Raw genomic sequence first — 19,020 nt, 5'->3', positions numbered from 1 at the left:
AATTAAGAGTTGACTGACTATAAGTTTTTTTAGTACAGAAAATAATTGAATGCGTTAAAAGATTCTTATATTATTAGTTAAAACATTAAATTTATTTATTTAATTATATATATCATGAAATATTAATTATATAAATATTAAATATAATATTCTAATTTAATGAATGATTAAATTAAATATATTGAATTTTAGAAAAAAAATAATCAATAAATATTTTATAAAAGGGTAATGGTTTCTATAATAAGCACATACACTTATTTATGTTTCTTTTTCTTCATCGTAATAAGAAGGAAATCTAAAATATTCTATAGTAGAAATATTAATATTTTTTATCTATGTTGTTTTCAATAGTCAATTCAAGTACGTTTCCCCGTATTATTTTATGAGATATTGTTTTATGGAGTATTGGTTCAATTAATTGTGGGGTTCTTGTTTATTTTTTTATTGATTTGTTTTGGAGTGATTTTCCCTTCACTCTCCTTTTTCTTATTTGGCCACTAAAATTACATATATAATCTTTAACTTTTTATTATATATTTTACTTTTCTTTTCATTTTTCTGCGATGCTTTCCGTCACTACACTTATTTTATTTCTTAACCGACTTTTGAAAAATAATTAAGAGTTCAACAATTTTTAAAAAATAATTAAGATTTTAAATACGGTTAAAGCTGGTAAATTCTTAATTGATTTTCGAAGGTCGATAAACTCTTAACTAGTTTTCAAAAATCAATTAAAAAAACGTAATTGGGAATACATTTAAGAAATAAATATATTTTGAAATACGTTTAAAAAATAAATATAATACATTTAAGGAATAAAAGGAATGCAGCGATTAAAACCATCGAAAAAAAAAGAGAAAAGTAAAATAAAAGTTAAGAAAAATTATATGTGTGTGTGTAAACTTTGAGGTTCAAGAATAAGAAAGAGAGGTGTTTTGACCCTAATTGAATCCATGGATTTTGACCCTGTATTAACATCATTCTCTTAGGGACTCTAATATCTCTCAATTTGAGGAAATATGATGAGAAATTAGACAACTCAGATCGCACGAGTCTGATAATTATTAAGTGTGGCTTTCTATATATGTCTTAAGGGGTTGTCTTTACAAAATAACAAATGTTAAAGATTTTATTGCTAAAATTAAAAAACATTTTGTAAAAGGTGATGTAATATATATATATAATAAATTAAATATGTTAAAACCATTATATTATTATTAAAAATATTAAAGTGATATAATTAATTATATCTGTAATTTAAAATATATATGTCATGAAATATATTAACGGTGTAAATATGATAAGTAATATTATAATTTAATGACGGATCCATTTAAAAATATTAATTTTTAGAAAAGGTAATTGAGAAATGTTATATAAAGGAATTATAATATCTATCTGTAAGCAAAAGATAAAATCAAAGAAAACCCAATGTTATTTAAATTTAGAATATTAAATACCTTTTATTTGCATTATTCGCTACACTTCTACTTACTATTTTATGATATATTGAGAATTGTTTAATTAATTGTAAAATTTATTATTCGGTTATTATAGATAATCTAACATTTTTTGGTTAATACTTTTTCCACATTTATTACTTATGTCAAGGGAGATAAAATTAAAACATAAAATAAAACAAGCACTTCTAGACAAAAGTAATAATTTATTTCAATATTATCAATGTTGTTTTTTTATAGTTATTTCAATTACACTACCGGAACTATATGTTAAGAAATCTTACTATACACTCACTAAAATATTTTCTTAAAATTGAATTTATTTTAATTTTTTTTCAATCAAACTAAATATTACTAGACCAAAAACTAATAAAATAAAATTTAACAAAATTATTAATAAAATCTTAAAATTTAAGTTTATCCCAAATACTATAATTATAAAAATATAATATTTTATCTTTGGATCAAATTTGGAGCACGACATCTAAAATGTTAAAGATAATATTTAATGTTTTTATAAGTTTCTAAGGAAACAAATGAATGACGAATATCTCGAGTCAACAAGATAATATTGAGCAATAATAAAATGAATAAGAACTAATAATTGTAAAATTACTCTCATGATGTAAATTAAAATAATTCTAAGGCATAAAAAAATTATCTTGAATGATAAGGAAGCTTTAAAATTGAGTTCCAAAGTGTATTGATGAAAATTTTAGCATCATGAAGAGTTTCCAACAACAAATGACAACACATTTAAAACACATTAAAATCACATGCAACCACGAGATTTGTATTTGTATATCTTTCACATTAAAAAGGACAAATAATTTTGAACAATAACATGTGATAGACGTTCAAACATTACAAATGTCGTCAAGTTATTGACTGAATTTGCATCATTTAAGTATATGGCAAGTATAAGACGAAACTGTTATAATTTCATTCAAAATCAACCCACAGCAAGAGTTGAAAACACAAAAGTTAGAAAGAAAAAAAAAATGAAAAAATTAGAGCAAAAATAAATAAAAACACACCTGGCTATAATTAGGATGAAATTGATGCAGATGGAAAATTTGAGTTCTTAAGAATGAAAAAGTGTTGCAGAGAGAATTGAGGACTGCAGTGCGTTAAATACCGGAAATACCGTTCCGAATGCGAGAACCGTTACTAACTTTAGAATTTAATTTTTATATTTGACTGTTTAATTTATTAAATTTTGGATTGCAAGCTAATTTAGCTGGATTATGGGTCGTGGGTTCATTTTGAATAATTTTTTTTCTAAAAAACTTTCATTTTACTTTTAAATAAATGTAACTTTCATTTTACACATGTGATTTTACTAATTATTTTAATTATGAACAATAATTTTATATAGTTTATTATTAAATTTTAAATAAAAATATCATACCAAAAATAAAATTGAAGATTTAAATATGTTAAAAAAATTCATAAATATTAAACTTTACTTCTAATTTGGTTAGAAATCTAAAATATTGTAATTCACTACTCAAACTCAATTATTATTATTATTATTATTATTCAATTTATCGATTTAATGAACTGAGATTTAAAAATCATTTCATAAATGTCTTTTAGCAGAACATTTGACAAAAGTCATTTAACTATGGAGGTATATGATCATGATTTATAGTTAATTTGATTTAATTTTATAATAATTAAGATAGCCATCAGCATGAATTTGTAGTTGCCTGGGTAAAATAAATAGTGTTATAGTGAACTATTTGGATGTGTTTTATTACTAACGTCAACCAAAAGTTAATGTTAATATTAACTTTGCGAAACCTAGAATCTTATTTATAGTTTTTGAATAAATTATGGCCAATGCAAAATGGGTAATAAAATAAAAGCAAGGTTAGACGTTCTATAATTGTTGCATTTTTTCTTTAAAAGTTATTTTGTAATAATATTAAGTTGATTATTCTGACTCAAATTGTTCTAATGTTAAATTATTATGATAATTTTAGAGTTGAATTTAATGTATAATTGTATTTAAAAAATTACCCACTCTAAATATTATAATTTCATTACAATTTTATTTTTAAAATAATATCAACACTTAAAAAAATAAATTTTAATTATTTTTTACCACGACCCTTAAATAAATAAAATTAGTAAAACTACCGAAAGACATATTAGTGACTGTTAAATAAAAAGTTAAAACCATTTTTAAAGATGCTAAATAACTATTCAAATATTCAATATCTTTATTATATGCTCATATTAGGTTTAATTCCAATTTTAGCAACAACTATTTGAATAAAAAAAGTTTGCCAACAGTGAACTTTACACAGTAATAATTATTAAGTTGATGAATTATTTGAAAGGAATGATTTATAGGTTATGAGATTAAATCCACTACACTTTTTTCAGTTTTCGAGTTTTCTCATTTTCCACACCCACCACTACTATAAAAAACACAAATGTTTTTTTTTTTATTTGTGACTTTTCCATTAATCAATATCATAGAGGTATTAAAAGTACTTATACTAAGTTGTATACAAATGTACGTAATCAATGAAAAAATTACAAAGCTAAAAGTTTGTATTGGAATTGCACATCCATTTCTCCATTTGAGTTTGAAAAGTCTCTTTTTATTATTCCACTACTTTATTTTTGTAAAGTGCTAATAATTCTTCATAATGTTCAGATCGAATGTACATCAATGACTCACCTGACCCAGAAAAGTCACAAAGATTCCACTTTCCTTAAAGATAAGATTTCAAAATTTTGTTTTAACTATAATTTAATGTTATCCGCACTTTTTTTTTATTTTAAAAACTAATATTAAAAATAAAAACTTTGAACATCACATCACTCTAACTAGTTATTGAAGACGACAAAAGAAAACTGTACTGACAGATATTCACAGATAAAACTTGTGATAAATATCTTTAGTAAATATTCGCGTGTTTTAAGTATGTTTAATTACTCGTTTATTAAATGTGACAAATACTAATATCTTAATATTTGATCCATACATATTCATTATTTACCCGTTAATAGTTATTAATAAATTTTATTTGAGTGATTAAAACTCAAGTAATTATAATAAAATAATCAATAAAAAAATATTAATCATAGAATAATTGTTTAAAATTTGACTTTATTTATTTATATATATATATATATATATATATATATATGTATATATATATATATATATTTTAATATAAACTTATGACACGAAGATATTTTGTAAAAGATGATTTTTTTTATAAACTTGTATCTTTATGCAACTTATTTAAAATTGTCTTTTTAGAAAAACTAAATTTATTTGTATCAATATTTTATTTATTCATTTAATTTGAATTGGACTGAAAATTTATTATTTTTTATTTAATTTTATATTTTAAATAATTTTTTTCTAAATAATTTTATTTAATTTAAAAAAATATATATATATATAAATATTCATGAATAAAAAATACTTTCAAAAGTAAATAATTTATATTCATGAATAAAAACACGTACCTGCTACGTTAATAAATATAAGTATTATAATAATTAATAACTTACGATAATTTTTATTGAGTGTTAATTTGGTTTAAGAAAAATGTTATAAATAGTAAAATAATAAGTACTTATATAAAAAACAGTTGATAAAATGAGATTTTTGTAAATGATAATATAGATATAAATTAATGATATTGATAGAAAAAAAAAATAGTTGTATATATTATAATGACTAAACAAGGCAATCTATTACATCTTCATCCTTTATAAAGATAAGAGACGTTTAATAAGGTTTTGAGGGCACAAAAGATCAAGGACTATAAAAATTTTACATAATGGTTGATTAAAAATGAAAAAAAAAGTATAATAAATAATTGAAAATAGAATTAATAATTAAATTAAGAAAATTAAAAAAATTTAACATTTTAATGTTATAATAGTTAAAATACTCAAGTGGTCAACGTATTTATTTAAAATTTAAAATTTTAAATAGGTCTCAAATTTTGATGAGTCTTAATTAGATTTTTTTTTACTGTTATCCCAATAACATTAAATATGTGTTATATATGTGAATTTTTTTTGTTTTTAATTTTGTGTATGTGTTAATTCAGTGTTGTGTAACATATCAAATTGTTGAATCTCAATTTGATTTTCATATTTTTTATTTTAATTTAATTAAATTCTATTTTTTAATTTGAAAATTTTAATTTCTGTCCAAAGACCATATTTAATTATTATATAATTGTAACATTGATATTTTTATAAAATTGATATTTTTATTAAATATTTTTAATAAAGTTAAATTTATTTAAATTTATATTTTACACTGAAATGTATTTAAAACTTGTTTTAAAATTTTAAATATATTTGTGTTGATATTTCATTACATAAAACTTTAATATTGTTTTTTATTTGAATTTGTAATTCAAATAATTGCATATAAATTTATATAGATTTATAACTTCATATTTCAAATATTTGTATAATATCATATATCAATAATTTTTATACAGATGTTAGAATTGGTCTAAAAATAATAATTTTATAAATTCAAATGTAAAATTTTAAAACAATTTAATAAAAATTTAAAATAAATATATTTAAAATTTTAAAACAATATTTAAATAAAGTTTAATGAAAAATATAAATTTAAATAAATTTAATATTGTTAGAAATATTTAATCAAAATATTATTATAATGTTTATTTTAAACAAAGACAAAAAAAGTATTCAATTAAAAAAATAAAACTAAATTGAATTAAAATAACAGATAAAGATTATATAATACGAGACATAATTATTACATGTTTTAAAAAAATAGAAACTTAATTGAGACCAAATAAAATATGAAGATATATTTAAAAATTTCAAACAAATATGGAAAACAAGTATTTTAAAGTTATATAACCATAAATTAATATATAATTTACTTAGAAGAAAATTTCATGATTCACCAACACTTTCTTGAGAGTTGAAATAGCACAATATTTTTCTATAAAAAGAGAGCATAATCTCTGTTATTTGACATGCTCATTTTGTATATCATCGAGAGAGAGATTCAGAAGAATGCTTAGGCATATATTAGAATATTTTTAAGAAGTTATGAAAGGAGAAAAAGTACTCCATGCATTTGCTGGAAATATCATTATGACTAGTTATATTTTTAAAGACAATATGGAAGGAATGAAACCTTGAGAGTAGGGAGCATCAGAGTTTTGAGTAAATTGAAATTTAATTTTCGATGAGAAATAAAATGGAACCATATAACCCCTAAGGCAACAAATTTAAAAACAATAACCAATAGACGAAAGTCATCCAAATGAAATGGAGAAGAAAACCTAATCTTTTTATTGAAGCAAACCAAATCAAATTCTAAACTCCACAATTATCAATTATCAAGCTTAATGATGAAGTTCCAGGCGCAACGAGACAATGTAGTGTGCATTGCGATGTCGGTGTAACAAAGCAGTTATGTTTTGGTAGATATTTTGTGAGATCGAGAGACGTACCATCCTGACGTGGCTTGGCTGCTTTCTGACGCTGGAATTGAGTGTTCCGCTCGCTTGGACTCTGGATGTCGTTCTGGGGGAGGTACCTTAAAATTCGGTCGGTTGCTCATAAACAGCCTTTTGAGTATCTTTAATCAGATATTTTATCCAATAGCTTAAATGATGGCCTAATTGTGACCCAACACCTTTTAATCTGGTTTGACCTGGTTGACGAGCGTTGTGGCCCAACATCCTTTAACCTAGTTTGTTGATGAACGCTACTACAGTAGAATTGACGAACGCTGCTACAGTAGATAGACCGATCGGTCTTAAACGCTAACCGTTCGGCCTAGATATCATACTATACAGGTTCCAATGTTGCAGTGCAAGTACAGCAATGCGACACAAGTCTAATGGGGTACATGACAAATGATTGAGGTACCGTGAATCCTTTGAGAGAGCTAGACTAAGGGTTTAAAAGGGAGAGCAAACCCAAGAGTTTAGTAAAAATATAGTAAAAAAAACAAAAATAGAATTTATTAAAATTAGTTTTTTTTTAATTTTTTGATTATAAAAATATTCAAAAATTATTTCATTATATACTTTTGTTGGAATTTGAAATAAATCTAGATTAATTTTCTAAGATTTAAAAATAAACTTTTTAGCAATTAACAGAGTTCCACAAATCTCCCTTACTTAAAACCATTATGGGTTACATTAAGCTTGGCTAAATAATCTTCTCAAATACAATTTGTTTTTAGTGATAAACGACTAATTTCATCCCTTAAAAATTTCTTGAAAATAAAGTGACGTTCAATATTCTACAAATCATATTCAAAATTTGTTGACGTTGAAGTAAATTATTTAATCAACTTTAAGGATTGGCATCAGAAATGGAGACCAAGACCAACCAGTCGTTTTCTTTCTTCCTCAACTCACTATCACACAAGAAATAAAACTTTAGTGATGAATGAAGGTGTGTTGTCGTATTTTCATTCACAATATTAAAATATATATAATTATGATGTAGACTTAAAAGGTTGAACTCAAAAAGATACGTAATTGGTACAAATTTAATTTTACTTAAAAATGTAAGAGTGTGTTATCATTGGAAAATAACGTCATACTTTTAGAGTTGAAAAAAAATCAAGGTGTTTAAAGAAAAAATTTCAATATTTAAATTCAGTAATAGATTTATGGTAACACATCATATATATGTCGAAATAAATAAAACAATTAAAATATATTTTTCTTACATAATTTTTCAATACTTATTTTAACTATAAATTTGTAATTTTGAATTTTTTAATCAAAATATTTCTTTATTTTATATTTTAACTAAATAATTTTTGTGGGTCCCACCAATAGTATGGAGAAAGAGAAAATTGGTTGTCTAGCGGAGACAAAGACTAGGTAAGGTAACTTTTTTTCAATAAAAGTCACGTCATTTTGTTTTAGTTTTAATTGATTTTTTTTATTTAAAAAATTAAGAAAATTGTGAATTTTTCTCAAGAAAAAAAATCACGGATGTCATTTTAATTCTAACATTGAAATTCAACAGTGATCTCTCACAAAACTAATGGACGAACTTATATTATCTAATTTCTTTTTTAAATGTTTTTCACTTTACTGGAATGATATTAATTTTTGCTTTTAAGAGAATTCCAATTGTGTTTTAACTTATCAAATAATGTTTTTACTTTAAAGAATAATATACGTGTCAATGTGTGTTTATTTTTAATTTTTAAAACTTTTTTCTAAAATTTTTTGTTGTTATGTGTAACACCCCAAAATATAAAACATCTCACACCCAAATTTATTTCATTAATAAAGAAAACATCGTACAATATTACAATCCCCTTTATGAGTAACATAGTTCACACTAGAAATACATTATAATTTCACACATAAATAAAACACTCTTAATTTTATTTATGTTTTATTTTTTTTTTCTTAAAATATTCTTCATTTTTCTGCTGCTTCCTCCTTCACTTGAATTGGTTCAGACGTCGTTCCCTCATCTGCTCCCGTATAACAAAAACATTATACGATCATCGCAAAAATAAGATTTTTCCGGCACAAACAAACAAGTAAGGGTGAGCTACCATGCAACATTCAAAGAAAAACATTACACTATTGCTATACGTAATACATTCACCATAAATTCATGTAAAATGCAATTATCATTCTAGACTCTATTATCCGGATATAATGTTGATGGAAGTCTCGGGTGGTCATGCACTTGTGGTGATTTCAACAACAAAAATTTTGGCCAAATATAATATATCATATCACCCACAAGGTTAATCCATTAATGTCTATAAACATAGACTAGGACCTCCTACTACTCTCACCACATAACACATCCTTCTCTAATTGATACTGGAAGATTATTAGAGTTTTAGGATAACCACCAACAACAGGACCCTCAACATCAACATATACACTAATACCATACCAATATAGAATCTCTCCATGAGACTCATATCATGCTCATTTTCCTCAACTCATGTCATACTATTACAAAATCTCCTCATAAAACTCATATCATGTTCAGATTCTTAATTTCATATCAACATCATAAAATACATTCAACACAGAAATCATACAAGATAAATATATTACAAACAAATTAACAATAATAAAATCTTACTATAAATAGTCAACGGAGAAGAATCAAATGTTTGACAATCATTAAAATAAACTTAATAAAAACTCTTGGGGAAACAAGAAGTTGAATCTGGCAGAGCCGGTTAGACAACTTCTCATCCTTCCAAGAATACAACGTAATTAAATAATAAGAATAATGACAGGTTTGGGGAAATAAGAAGTTGAATCTGGCAGAGCCGGTTAGACAACTTCTAATCCTTCCAAAAATAAAAACGAATAAGGAAAACAATATAAAGTATGGGGAAACAAGAAGTTGAATCTGGCAGAGCCGGTTAGACAACTTCTCATCCTTCCAAGAATACAACGTAATTAAATAATAAGAATAATAACAGGTTTGGGGAAATAAGAAGTTGAATCTGGCAGAGCCGGTTAGACAACTTCTAATCCTTCCAAAAATAAAAACGAAAAAGGAAAACAATATAAAGTATGGGGAAACAAGAAGTTGAATCTGGCAGAGCCGGTTAGACAACTTCTAATCCATCCATAGGGAATTAATAGCATACATATGCATAACATAATCAACATCACATTTTACAACTATCACACTTGGATCTAAGCACAAAAGCATGTTCTCATCAAAAATTCAAAATCATACAGAAACAAAATACTTCACACTCAAGATTTAAGATCAACCAAAAGCAACATATACAAGACTCAAAATAATACCAAACAAAATGTAACTCCCCTTACCTCTATTCCAGACTTAGGTTCCTCTTCTCAAACCGTTCTTCAGAAACTTCCAGAATTTCCCCTCTTCAACTAGAATTTCCTCCAACTCTCTCCTCTCACAATTTCCCTAGAATTTTGGTGCAAATCTTCATCCTCCCCCCCTTGGCTATTTATAGCCAAAAATTTTTACTATTCATTTTTACTATTCACTTTTACTATTCATTTTTACTATTCAAAAATTATTTTTTATTCACCATTCTTATCTCTGAATAATTGATTCTACGTGGAGTGTCCTCTTCCACAATTTATTTTAATATTTTTTTTTTAACTATTCACTATTCACTATTCACTATTCACTATTCACTATTTACTATTTACTATTCATTCATTTTTTTTTTAACTTTTAAAATAAATTCTCAAATTTTTAAACTCCTTCCTTTGAAATTATTATTATTGTTACCTATCATAAATTTTAATTTTTTTTTTTACCATACTTTTATTAACTTTATAAAAATAAAAATAAAAAATAAAAAAAATAACTATTTATTAAATTTAAATATTTTTTTTTCATGGGTCTTACATTATGTGTAAAGTTTCTAGTGTAATATATGATATTGAGAAAGTACTACTATGAGTTAGTACATAGTATCGTTGTTTTGATTTTAATTTAATTTTTATGTATGTCTCCTTGAGACACTTTTCAAAAGTTATTATCTTTTTTAAGATATTGTAGTATCTAAATCATTGTAAGCCATAATAAAAGTAGTTAGGTTGAAGAATATCATGACTACAGAATTTTGAGCTATACCTCTTATACTAAGTATATATAGATGATAATATATATATATATATATATATATATATATATATATATATATATATATATATATATATATATATATATATATATATATATATACGGGGTTGAAGAATATCATGACTAAAGAAAACTCCCAAACTCTTATTCACCTCTCTCATTCCTCTCAACACTTTTTCTTTCATCTTTCTGACTCCAATCTTTTGTCATCCCTACTGCAGCCCCAATTGAAAAAATCACAAACACCCTATTGTAGCCCAATTGAAAAAATCACAAACATTTGTCGTTAAACAATCTTACAAAAAAATGATTTTATAATGAGTTTTGATCTTATAATTTTTGTCTTATCTAATTTTATCCAATTTTCATAAGCATAAAGGAATTGGTAATTGCCCTGGAAAAAATCAGAAATACTTGTTGTTAAACAATTTCTTACAAAAAATGATTTTATAATGAGTTTTTATTTTATAATTTTTGTCTTATCTAATTTTATCTAATTTTCACAAGCATAATGACATCAAAGGAATTGGTAATTGGCTTGGAAAAAATCGGAAACACTCGTTGTTAATCAATTTCTTAAAAAAATGACTTCATAATGAGTTTTCATTTTATAATTTTTGTTAATTTTATCTAATTTTCACAAGCATAATGACATCCGAAAGAATTGGTAATTAGCGTGGAGGGAATATGTTAAGGATTCAACTCTTTACAAAGACAAATTATTTAATGACAAATGTTTCTGATTTTTTCAACTGGGGCTACACTAGGGATGACAGAGAAAAGGTTGGAGTGAGAGAGAATATTAAGAGGAATGAGAGAGCTGAATAAGAGTTTTGGGGGTTTCTTTTTTTTTTTTTAAGTTTTGATAATGAAAATTATTAAAATACCCTTAACCTTAAAACTTAGAATCCATGATATATAAGGGTATTTTGGTCTACTAAAATCCGGTACACATTGCTAAAATGTATCAACTGAAAAATATGCTATGGAATATTTATTGTACGCCATAACGAATTGCAAAAAATATGATCAAATTAATAAATGTGCATCTTAACCAAAAATCACAAACAAAAATAAATAAAGGTTTAACACTTATTTTTGTCATTTTTATTTAAAGTGATCATCAAAATTTTTCAAAGAATCTTAATTTTTGTTTAATTTATTTATATTTTATAATGATGCCTAAATCTTAACGACACAATGTTAAGGTGAATCGTTATTCGTGTAACTTTTTGACATATGTGACAATTTAAAAGAAAGATAACATAGAAACACGATAATTAAATATAACTACATAATCGTTTTTAACTTTTCACCACCCAAAATCCTAACCACCATTAAAATAATAAAATGTATTTAAACGAAATAAAAATTCATCATCTCCACTGAGGAGCATAATTTTTCATCAATCAATAAATAACATAATTTTACTTCATTGAATAATCATTCAAAGTAATGCATATGATAGTGAAGGACCACTTATTGAACATGGCAATAGGAGCACTTCATATTCTATTCATAAATAATGATTTAAATCAATGAACCAATAACTACTGTGGTGGAAAGAGATTATGTTCAGTTAACACATGTTATTTTATTATTCTTTCAAATTACTGGTCAAAATACTTATTTTATATTATTTTAAGTAGTTTTAATTAATATAATGAAACTAAAATCATGGTCAAATAAAAACTTTTTTAAATTACAAATGTCAAGAATACCGGATTTGTACATTTTATTTAATTATAATTTAAGTTTATTTGTTTTACTTTTTATTAAGAAAAAGTAAAAAATTAAAGTTATTTAATTATTAAAATTTACTTCTAGCTTTATTTAAATTTGTAAAATTATTTTACTTTTAAGTATCTAAAAAAATATTTTATCAATTATTTTCGTGAAATTATTAACCGTTTATTATTTAAAATTTATATTTTAAATATTATTTAAAACAATTGTATGATAAAATATATTTTATTAAAATTATTCCATGGAGAATTGAAATACATCTCCATAATAAAAATAGTAAAGGTTTATCCTTCAGTTTTATAAAATATAATGCTTATATTAAATTTTAATTATATTTTCATAAATTTGAATTTGTGTAGTAAGTATATATTTTTTAAAATGTGCATAGCAATTTCTCATCCCCATGTAAATAACGTAAATTCAAATGGGTCTAGCCTTCTTGAGATCGAATAGAACCAAACCCAGGTCGCTGCCCTGAGTGAAGAGTTACACTGTGAAATTGAGTGCGTCAACTGTGTTTCTGTGTTGGTGGTTTCATTATGGCTCCTAGAATCCTTCTATGCGGCGACGTTTTAGGTCGCCTCAGCCAACTCTTCAAGCGCGTCTCTTCAGTGAGTCTCACCCTATCTTTTGTTGTTTCTAATCTAGGGTTTATTTCTATCGTTACTCACTCGGAACATTGTTTTCATGTGGTTGCTGTAGGTGAGCAAATCTGCAGGTCCATTCGATGCGCTCTTGTGCGTAGGCCAGTTCTTCCCGGACTCACCGGAGCAACTGGATGAATTCACCGCCTACATTGAAGGTGGATCACAGATTCCGCTTCCGACTTACTTCATCGGAGATTACGGCGTCGCCGCCCCTAAATTTCTCTTGCAAGCTTCCAAGGACTCCGCCAACCGCGGCTTCATGATGGACGGCTTCAAGGTTTGCCACAACTTATATTGGTTGAAAGGCAGTGGCAAATTCCCCCTCTTCGGTACCAACTTTTTCTTTTGCTTTGCGAATTCGATAAGGACTTGCGAATTCGGTGTCTTAAATGTTGCAGTTGCATGTAGGGTTATCCGTGGCCTATTTATCTGGTAGGAAGTCGTCCAGTGTTCAACAGTTTGGAACTTATACCGAAGATGACGTTGATGCTTTGCGAGCTATTGCAGAGGAACCAGAAATTATTGATCTGTTCTTGACATATCCTTCAATTGTTGTGCATTATCTCATGTAGAGACAGAGTTAGTTAGTTACATGCTTGTTACTTCTCACATTGCATTTAATATAAGCTAAGAGGATTCTCTGTGTTCACTTCCTTGATTCATTATTACTAATGAATGGCCCAGTGGCGTCACCAATGGAGCAGCTGCTTCGGACATTCCTGCTGGAGCCTCTGATGTTGTAGGCAGTGATTCAACCATATCGGAGTTAGTACAGGAGATCAAGCCACGGTAATTGTTATTTGTTTTCTGTGCGAACTACCTAAATGGTCAACGGCCTATGCATTTTATATTTGACAAATGGTATTGCATGCTTAAGCCTCATTTCACATTATTTGCTTGGAATTGGATTGTGCACATGAGAGTTGATAGGGTTAGGTCTGTGGTTCCTTGTTCACTTGAGTGACTTTTGTGTTCTATCATGTTTATTGTACTTGTTGTAGGACGGTAAAACTTAGTATTGTATTTGCAATTCTTGTTATTGGGAGTGACAGTCTCACGAGTGGTAAAAGAAAATGGTATTTGGTTGGGAGAAAGATTAATTAAAATTTTTAAATTTAAAGGGGGAACTATAAGATCGGGATTTGTAGAGTATTCTGGAGGAATTTGGTAGGGCGAATGTGGCTTTTGTAGTCTTTCTTGTGGCATTTGTAGGCCTGATTCTGATCATTGCAGTTATTTTCTCATGGTTATTTTTGGGGTTAGTTATCACATTGCAGGCACAAAAGGTATGTACTATGCCCGTGAACCATATACCAATGTTGACGCTGTGCATATCACCCGTTTCATAGGGCTTGCATCCGTTGGAAATAGAAATAAACAGGTTTGTTTTTTGGTCTTTATCGTTCTTCTTTGAGTATTTTGTTTATTTATTTAACTGAAAATTTTGAATTAGTAGATACTTTAACATTTTGATGCGGTAATAGTAGGGGTGACAATTGCATCCATTTATTCATCAGCCACCCAATTCATTCATGCATAAATATATCAAACCTGCCCTATTATATGAACAAAAATAATGAAGTGGACAGACTGGATCAACAATCACTATCGAATGGTTCATAAACGATGAATCATATTTTAAACCAATGGTTAATATGAGTTACTATGTTGAACCAAGATTACAAAGAATTGAATAGTGAGGATGAGGAGTAGCTCTTTTAAAATTACCCTTGGAATCAATTGATCCCTCATATGTGTATGTGTGTGTAGGGGAGGAATGAATTGATACCGGTATAAGTTACATTAACTATGGCACCTTCAATAACTCTTTATCAAAATCAACATGTTCAATTACAAGTTACCTTGATTGTGTGTCAAATTTTAGAAAAAATGAACAATAAGATGCTAATAAAATAGTTCATATTGGTGTATATTTCAAGAATTATATATTATGTGATTTTGATGCATATAGATGGGATATCTGGTAATTTTAGATTAATATTTTTTTTGTAGACATGATTTAAGTGATATGAACTTTCACTCCAACATTGATTTTTTAGGAAAAAAAAAGTTTATAATTAGAAGATATTGAAGGTTTCATAGTTGATGTGGTGTAGTGTCATTTGATCTCTCTCTCCACACATACACACACACACACACACGCTCGAATAAACACATTTCATAGAAGAGGATAGGAGCATTTACAAGTGAAACATAATTGCTATGAAATATGAGCATTTTCTGGAAGGTGAAACAGTTCCACCCAAATCTCAAAATTAGCCTCACAAAAGGCCTTTCTACTGTTTTATTGGAGATGAATGCTATTCTCAGGATTTTGGACACCATCAGGATACCAGTGCCAGAGTAAAATGCCTTTTGCAGCCACTATGATGATGTGTGAAGCTATGACAATTCATATGTGCACTCCTATGCTGCTATAGCGTGCTATTGATAAATCTGATTTCAGATAGTACTTTATTTTTCTTATCAACAAAATTAACATACTGTTTTTTCGGTCCCTAAAAGATTAATAGCTTTTCAGTGCTCTGACGTTGTACTTGCTTCTGCATTCCAGAAATTTATTCATGCAATCTCTCCCACACCTTCTTCGACCATGTCTTCAACTGAGATTGCTATGAAAACCACAAATACCACCTTATCACCGTACACATTTGTGGAGAAAAGAACACCTCCTATGGATTCCACGAAGAGATCCAGTGATTCTATCTCTGAGTCTCAATATTGGAGATATGATGTTTCTCAAAAGCGACAAAAACATGAAACTGGACAAGCTGATAAGATGTGTTTCAAATTTGTCTCTTCTGGATCTTGTCCACGTGGAGAGAAGTGCCATTTTCGTCATGATACAGATGCAAGGGAGCAGTGTAAGAGAGGTGTTTGTTTAGATTTTTTGATTAAGGGAAAATGTGAAAGGGGCCCAGACTGCAATTTTAAGCACAACTTGCTGGATGAAGGTGACAGGGATCCTTCTAGGAGGTCCGGATCTGGCAGGTTTGTCTTCGGACTTACTATGTTCTATAATCAATGTGCATTCTGTTAGTCAGTAATACTTCATTTGTAAGTTTTAGAATTATGTTATTTTGTTAATACTAATATTAATGCAATAAAAAATTGATTTTGCAAGTTAGTTATTCCTCGTGTTTGTTTATTTGCTTGTTCATTGTTGTCTCTAACATTTAGGCATTTAGTCTTTGACACATCTATCCTAAATATGGCTGCAGCTCAAAAGAATGTTGGTTTTGCTTGTCAAGCCCAAATGTGAAGACACATTTAATCGTTAGCATTGGGGAGAATTATTACTTGGCACTGGCTAAAGGTCCACTTGTTGAGGACCATGCACTGATAATACCCGTTGAGCATGGGTTTAATACCTTATCTATGTCTTCTGAATCTGAAACTGAGCTCTCTAGGTTCCAGAACAGTCTCAAGAGTTACTGCAGGGGCCAAGAAAAGGAAGTGATATTTTTTGAGTGGGCCTCCTTACGTCGCACTCATGCCAATCTTCAGGTAGAAGTTTCTGTTGATAGTTAACGATATAGTTTACTTTTACTTCTTCCCTGTCCACTTTCCCTTTTTATAATTTGCTTAATTCCACGTTGCATGGCCAATCTCTTAATTTTTCTGGTTAGCTGTTTTGAGCTCTATCAATAGCAGTTTGTTTATGAAGTTTCGTTGTTTTCTCTTCGTGGAAGATTATATTATTTCCTTTTTAATTTTTGATTGACTGTTTTAGATTTGCTCTTTAATTGAATTTTCACCCTTTTGATGTAGGCCATTCCCATTCCATCTTCCAAAGCAGTTATGGTTGAAAAAGTGTTCAATTTAGCTGCACAAAAGTTGGGATTTGAATTTGTGGCCAAGACATGTAAGTATTATTCTTCAGATTATGCTTCATTTTTAATTGCCTACATGATCTGAGTCAGACCTGGATCCATTAATTTTTTATCTCTTTTCCCCCCTTGTTTTTCCTTGGCTCTATATATCAATTGTAGGGCACTAATTACCTGACTTGAAACAATGGACTTTGATTTATGTATTCTGAAAATGCTTTACATTTGTTATTTATTATTTTGGCTGGTTCTGGGAGGGTGTTTTTTGTCTTCTGCTTATGTTCTTTATTGCAACACAGTTGATAGCATTTCTGATGGAAGGAAGTTTTTGAAGACTCAAATTGGTGGGGGTTCAGGATTGTTCTATGCTCAGGTTCCAGGAGGCAAAATTCTGCTGCATCATGTTGAAAAGAACGAGAAATTTCCTGTCCAATTCGGCCGCGAGGTAGCCTTCTAATATTGATGCACTGAATAAACAAATCATATCAATATATTTCTTAAAAATTTCTTTTTCAGAAAGAGGTCATCAATGGTAGCATGCTTTGGTTAAGATTGCAACTCTTTGTATTTATCAGCGAGAGTTAATACCTGTAAACGTGACTCAGGTCATGGCTGGGTTGCTCAATATGGCAGATAATGCAGATTGGAGGAGTCACAGACATAGCAAAGATGAGGAAATGAAAATTGTTGAAAATTTCAAGAGTCGATTTCAAGAATATGATCCAAACTGCTAATTGTTCATGCACTAAATTCTGAATTTACTCCGAAGTCATCATGGTTATGGCGATTCCTTGTTCATCTTTCAGTTATATGTCGTGATTGATTCAATATTCAATGCTAAACGAAAAGGTGCCTTCTTGTTTAATTTGATAATCATCGACCTGTTTACTTGTTTATTGAACAACCTGATCTTATAGTAGTTCGCTTTTACCTATGAATTGGTGCTTAGGAGATTTGTTGGTCATGATGGATGTTAACTGGTAACCTTTTTCTGTCGGCAGCTTCTGTGGTAAGCATCACTTTCCTTTCCTAAACTTGCATTGCTATTTTTTGTGAGATGTTATATGCACATTACAAAACGTCTCAACCTTGCTATTCTATATTTTCAGGCAAAGAATCGCCGAACGGAGTTTGATATTCTATAACTCCGGCTATTTGTGGTTAGTCAGAAAGCAGAGGAGCTGCCTGCTCGTAATTGACCGAGTATTCGTATTTGTTTCGAGAGGCAGGGCGATAGAGAGGGTGAGAGGAGACTTGCTTCAACTTTCAGGTAGTCAGTAGTAAGTATCCTTTTATTTAATGTAGGGATCTTTCGGATTTGTATACTCTGTATTTTCCCAAAGCTCGATTCTACCTTTTTTTATAATTAATTCAACTTCATATATATACATATACATAACAAATTTAGTGATATTAAGTGTAAAAGTTGAGGGTAAGAATTCTCTGTATAGAACTTTCTCTAATCACCACAACAAAAATAGGGTTTTTAAAACTGAGGTATAAGATGAGATCAAGTCTAAATGATCGAGTTAAACCAAATCGGTTTTGATAACCACTTGAAAGAATTTAATTAATAATATAAAGAAATTTAATCAATACAAATATAAAAAAAATGTACCAACTAAAATCTTTAATTTCCGTAGTTATTGGGAATTAGTTAATGGAATTTTACAAAATAAAAGCTCGACAGAGTAG

General features: G+C 27.8%; 1 protein-coding gene across 2 annotated transcripts; it reads left to right on the top strand.

The window, feature by feature from the left end:
* Nucleotides 1-13,240: 13,240 nt before the first annotated feature.
* On the top strand, nucleotides 13,241-18,736 carry LOC124823846 (CwfJ-like family protein / zinc finger (CCCH-type) family protein). Of its 2 annotated transcripts, XM_047296158.2 has the most exons (12): nucleotides 13,241-13,438; nucleotides 13,530-13,803; nucleotides 13,883-14,012; nucleotides 14,144-14,263; nucleotides 14,738-14,855; nucleotides 16,050-16,486; nucleotides 16,717-17,002; nucleotides 17,267-17,360; nucleotides 17,625-17,770; nucleotides 17,931-18,174; nucleotides 18,275-18,334; nucleotides 18,435-18,736. In XM_047296158.2, the coding sequence occupies exons 1-10, from the start codon at nucleotides 13,367-13,369 to the stop codon at nucleotides 18,057-18,059; spliced, it is 1,806 nt and encodes a 601-aa protein (XP_047152114.1). In that variant the 5' UTR covers nucleotides 13,241-13,366; the 3' UTR covers nucleotides 18,060-18,174; nucleotides 18,275-18,334; nucleotides 18,435-18,736. The 2 variants fall into 2 exon arrangements, with proteins under 2 accessions (XP_047152114.1, XP_087961454.1); XM_088105328.1 differs by lacking the exons at nucleotides 18,275-18,334; nucleotides 18,435-18,736 and having other exon boundaries at nucleotides 17,842-17,981.
* Nucleotides 18,737-19,020: the final 284 nt, after the last annotated feature.

The sequence above is a fragment of the Vigna umbellata genome, chromosome 1, assembly GCF_029865625.1.
Source record: "Vigna umbellata cultivar VRB3 chromosome 1, Vumbellata_1.0, whole genome shotgun sequence".
Lineage (NCBI taxonomy): Eukaryota > Viridiplantae > Streptophyta > Magnoliopsida > Fabales > Fabaceae > Vigna > Vigna umbellata.
This window is presented reverse-complemented; position numbering and strand designations above follow the sequence as displayed.